Here is a 4,870-nt window from a genome sequence, read left to right as displayed (position 1 = left end):
TTTTTGGTATGTTCTCTGTAACGGTGCTTTTTTTTCATCTGGAAATAGCTTTGAAATTGAAAATAGCTTTATATATGGCCACTGAAAATAGCTATATTTTACCCACATGCAACTGCTTTTAGTTAAGCCCACCACCGTATATGATGATTGAGATGGAGAATGGAAATTGCAGATCCAAACATCAAACTCTAGCAATTGTTCATCGTCTTTGGTAATTAGTCAATTAGAGGTTGTGAATGTGTTCCTCCAGTAAGCATTGTCTTCTCCAGAGATCCTGGTTTTTCTCCGGCAACTTTCTGGTCCGTGTTTAGAGTTTTTCGGCTACTTCCTGTGTAATCTTGATGGTTCCGTGGTTTTGACAATGATGTTGTGTTGACCGGCAAAAAAAAGGGGTAAAAAATAGGCAGTCACCAAAAGGGAGCAAATCAAGTAAAAGTACGAAGTTGGATTTCAGAGAAACTGAGTTACATTTTGGGCCTTGAGTTTCACTGGATTTTCTACTGGGGTAAGAGAACTCAGCGAGAGGAAAGACATATCAAAGATGAGAGTCAGGGAAGGAAGGAAGGGAGTTAAGTGGGTAGGCCGATAGGGTCCATCTTATTTATATAAAGCAAGGGCATAATTGTCAATTTACGTAAAAAAAAATCTGTTAAAGTATAAAAAAGCTCCATGGATTTATTAGCTCCCATTGGTTAAACTCATGTAATAAATTTTTATAGTATAATGGTTGACTCTTCAAATTTTCTTTTACATTTCCGCTATGAATGTAATAACCACTTCAAAACCCTAGAAACACATTACAGTTCTTTTTCTTTGAACTGAGATTCTATTTGAAAAAAAAAAAAAAAAAAACTGTTGCTTCTCAATCAATTGTATATGAAAAATGTACATGTGGTAAAAACAATACTAACTTTGTTTCAGTTATAGTAAACATCTCTTGTATTCCTCTGTGGTTACCCTACTTGTATATTAAACTTTTTGTTTTCTCAAAGATGAATTTAGAAAGTCTCATAAAATGAAAAACCCCATTTCACAATTTTTGTCATAATTAAAACTTAAAGTAGCAAGTTTTGCCACTCAGCTGTACAACCAGAAAAGCCAAATGTACCTCTCTCCCAATACTACTAGCAATCCCAAAAAGACCAGGGTTTGGTTTTAAAGCTGTACAATAGATCAATTGTTTAACCCCCTCTCTATTTACCACCACCCCCAAATACCATATCATATATCATATCTTATCTATGCAAGAGACTTTGAGTTTCAGTCCATCTTATATGCCCAACCATGTTTTTCCAAAAACGCCCCTACCGCTTCCTTTATCGCCAAATTTTGAACCAATTGTGACGGGAAAAGGGTTTCCCGTGTAATCGGATCAAACTTCCCCACCTAACTCAATCAAATCAACCCATTTTTAGGTAAATATCTAAAGTAAAGCAAGTAGCATGACTCATTTTTGGACCAAAATTGCAGAAATCAGCATACTCAGGGACCAAAAATGTAACTTACTGAAATACCTTTTCTAGATGATCGAGAATGACGGCCCTTTCGTAGGTTACACCACTTGGAGTAATGACAGGATCACGGAATATATCAAGCGTGATTTTGCAGCAAAGATAGTCCGGCACCTGAAATTACAAATTTGCCCTTGTTTATTTATTTTTTCTTTTATTTTTAAAACATTATGTATAGAGCACTGACCTCAGTTGGGATGTCGGCTTCTGCAGCTTTGGCGAATACTAATTTAAGATCCGCTAATTGTTGTGAAGTAGAGTCAGCCTCGTCTTCATGCACGTGTTTTTCTCTGAGTGCTATCTCACATGAGTCTCTGTGCCACATAAAAAAAATATTTAAAAAAAAAAAAAAAAAGTGCGTATAAAAAATATTTCAAAAGAATAAGTTAACATGAAATGAAACATACTGGAGATTTTGCAATTCCCATGATCGCTTGGTGGAATCACGTTCCCATTCCTGATACTTTGCTTTTGCTAACTCCTGCCAGATCTCCTCCACCATATAGCTATTAGGGTGTGCACCTCTCCCATGATCCAAAGCCTGCATGATCATAGTGTTAGATTCAGACTGTTTGATACCACAATTAGAAGCTTGTCTCCACCATATAGCTATTAGGGTGTGCCTCTTGAGTTTGGTAATAAGTTGGGTCTGACTCAATCAGCAACTATCACACAACCCCTTAATGGGTATTTCTTTTTTTACTTAATCGGAACATCACTTAATTTGGTAATATATATATATATATATATATATATATATATATATATATATATATCAAATATGTTGGGTGTTTCTATTTTACTTAATAAAGAAAAGAATGAAAAGCGACTTAATCCGGTACCCTTTCCAATGATTTTATTCCTTCAGCGTATTTTTCCCTTTGTAGCAATGCAAGCCCTAGCATGTAATGACCCTGCAGTCTCACAAGTGTTTCATTTTGTTAACAAAACATTTTACATGCAAATAAAAAGATAATATTTTTAATCTTTTATGGTATACTTTTATCGAATGCTGGAAAGATGACACACAAAAGGCAATCTAATGAATAGTTATCAATTTATCATTAATGTCTATTTTTAAAAGATATTATTTCCAAAATCTATGTTTGGATTTGCCAGTTGCCACTACTCCTATAATATAGATCATTGTACTCCCCCATTCCTTAAAAGCATGTCCTTAGGTTTCATTGTTTTCCTATTTTTGTTCGTTATCTATAAACTTGTCTGCTAGTATCAAGTGTATATTAATTGATGTTTCAATCACAGCATATTGCATAATAAACAGATATTTGTTTCTAGAAAAATTTTGATAGGGGGGAAACTTTTGTTGTTGAAGTTAAATGGTAATACCATTGTTGGGAGATAGAAATGTGACTCAAGAGCCTAGAAAACAACAAGATGGAGCTCAATCTACTTAGGAGCAACTTCAAATCATGCATACTAATTTCTACATAAAGGTAAATAACAATGTTTCCTTATGTTAATCATTTTTTGCTTTTGTTAAATACATTTCTTAGATGGAATTATCAATGTTGATCTTTCACCATGTATGTTGGCTTGTTTAAGGCCATGGATAAAACGGACACACGATATAAAGGGTTTGCATGTATAGATTTAATAAAAGGAATTAGCTGCCTGCAATCCTCAAATGAGATGTCACCAACAAAAAATGAAGGGTTATAAAACAGAAAAAGAAAAGAAACAGTAAGCAAGTGATTAGTGTATTATGTATATGTGCATGAAAAAGAAATCTCAAGTCTAGACCTTGACAGATTTATGATCAAGCTGAACAGCCTTCAGACAGTCCTCTTCAACTCTTGCCCAATCACTATACACAAGAAACGTAATACACAAATACAAAATTAGTCATTATTGGAGATTTACAGCAAACCCTAGCACACCCTCCCGCCATCCCTCCCAAAATGAAGTTGTATTATGATTATTGATGTCAAACGTGGCCATCATCAACTCCAAAACTGACATGACTTCTATATTTTTAGTAGCAATATTCATTTCAATTTACATTTAGAAAGTATAGGTTTGACTGCGTGACTGTTTCTTACTAACAAACCCTAAATGACACATAAAAACCTCTGTATGAAGAAAGTATATGTGATACATACTTGCGCTTGCGATGGCATAAAGCCCGATTGGTCCAATAAACCGGAACATCAGGGCACAAAGTGATCGCCTGGAAATTTGAAAAACAAAGAGGAAGAAAGCAGCATTTCATCAAACAGATTACGATCATAAAATGATCGGGTTTAAAACAAATCCAATTGTGAGAATACCTCGGTATAAGCATCGATGGCGGCTCCCAACCGATTCTTCTTGAAATAGAGGTTTCCGTCTTGCTTAAGTTGTTCTGCTTGCACGGCCGCCGAACTCACGCCCTTCGCCATTACCGATCCTTCTGCGAGTGTAATTTTCTCTCCCTCCAAATCCTTGAGTAAAGAAACGGATCGTGAAGGGCGAGAAGAGAGAGCGAGAGAAAAACGTTGGCGACGGCGGTAGCGGAAACTAATATCGGAGGCGAGGATGGTTCTAGATCACCGTCGAATATGACTGGTCCGTCAACGATTGTGTGTGATTAGGTATGAAAAGGGTGTTTGGGAATTGGGATTGCATTTTGAAAAGTTTTTGAAAAATTACGATCATGGTTAACATTTTAAATCGAAGATTTTTAAATTAAACATTTTTTTAAGTTTTATATTTTTATCATTTAGTTATTTATCGATTAGTTTTGGTTTTTCATAATTTCCTTTAAAAAAAAAGTTATTTTTTCTAACGGTTAGATTAATGGTTAGAATTTAGTATCATCAAATCGTCAAAGTCTTGATTAGCATTCGATTTTTAATTTTATTTTCCCTATTTAACAAACTTTTTTTGTCTAGCCTAACTTTTTTATTTGTAATTTTTATTTTTTATTTTCTGTTGTTGTTTAGGATTTTCTTGATAGTTTTCAATATTAAAATCTTAAAAGAATATTTATTAAAAAATGGAGAATACAAACACTAAAACTAAAACTTCTAAATAAAATTTAAAATATAATTATTATTATTATTATTTTCATTTTAATGTAAACTATATGACAAAATTTATAAATAAGAAAATAAAAAAAGTTAGTAAATAGATTTTAAAAAACTAAGTATTTTAATAAAAAAAACAAAAAATAAAGTAAAAAACCAATAATCAAATCAACATGTTTTTTATAACTTCAAAAATCAATACAACTCTAATACATAAAATATGATATATCGGAATCTTCAAATTAGTTAAAATATCATCGGTTATTAAGTTTGGTCTATTAAAAGTAAATATGTATGGAATCGAATATCACTTGTAACCATAAATAATTT

The 4,870-nt window shown here is 33.1% G+C and overlaps 1 protein-coding gene across 1 annotated transcript; it reads right to left on the bottom strand.

The window, feature by feature from the left end:
* Positions 1 to 1,016: 1,016 nt before the first annotated feature.
* Positions 1,017 to 4,148, bottom strand: LOC145113962 (E3 ubiquitin-protein ligase CHIP-like). Its single transcript, XM_079049994.1, has 8 exons — positions 3,803 to 4,148; positions 3,635 to 3,702; positions 3,276 to 3,339; positions 2,354 to 2,425; positions 1,919 to 2,052; positions 1,699 to 1,825; positions 1,515 to 1,625; positions 1,017 to 1,386 (listed from the first exon to the last, which is right to left on the bottom strand). The coding sequence occupies exons 1-8, from the start codon at positions 3,911 to 3,913 to the stop codon at positions 1,261 to 1,263; spliced, it is 813 nt and encodes a 270-aa protein (XP_078906120.1). The 5' UTR covers positions 3,914 to 4,148; the 3' UTR covers positions 1,017 to 1,260.
* Positions 4,149 to 4,870: the final 722 nt, after the last annotated feature.

The sequence above is a fragment of the Lactuca virosa genome, chromosome 5 (genome assembly GCF_052849685.1).
Source record: "Lactuca virosa cultivar CGN04683 chromosome 5, Lactuca_virosa_CGN04683_v6, whole genome shotgun sequence".
Lineage (NCBI taxonomy): Eukaryota > Viridiplantae > Streptophyta > Magnoliopsida > Asterales > Asteraceae > Lactuca > Lactuca virosa.
Note: the sequence above shows the minus strand (reverse complement) of the source record. Positions and strands in the feature narration are given on the sequence as shown.

What these genes read in the sequence shown, in the direction of transcription:
- LOC145113962 (XM_079049994.1), bottom strand. Translation starts at nt 3,913, where the DNA reads ATGGCGAAGGGCGTGAGTTCGGCGGCCGTGCAAGCAGAACAACTTAAG. An exon ending in CCATCGATGCTTATACCGAG is followed by an intron (nt 3,703 to 3,802) that starts GTATTCTCACAA and finishes TCAAATTTCCAG; the next exon opens with GCGATCACTTTGTGCCCTGA. An exon ending in AAGCCGACATCCCAACTGAG is followed by an intron (nt 1,626 to 1,698) that starts GTCAGTGCTCTA and finishes TTGTAATTTCAG; the next exon opens with GTGCCGGACTATCTTTGCTG.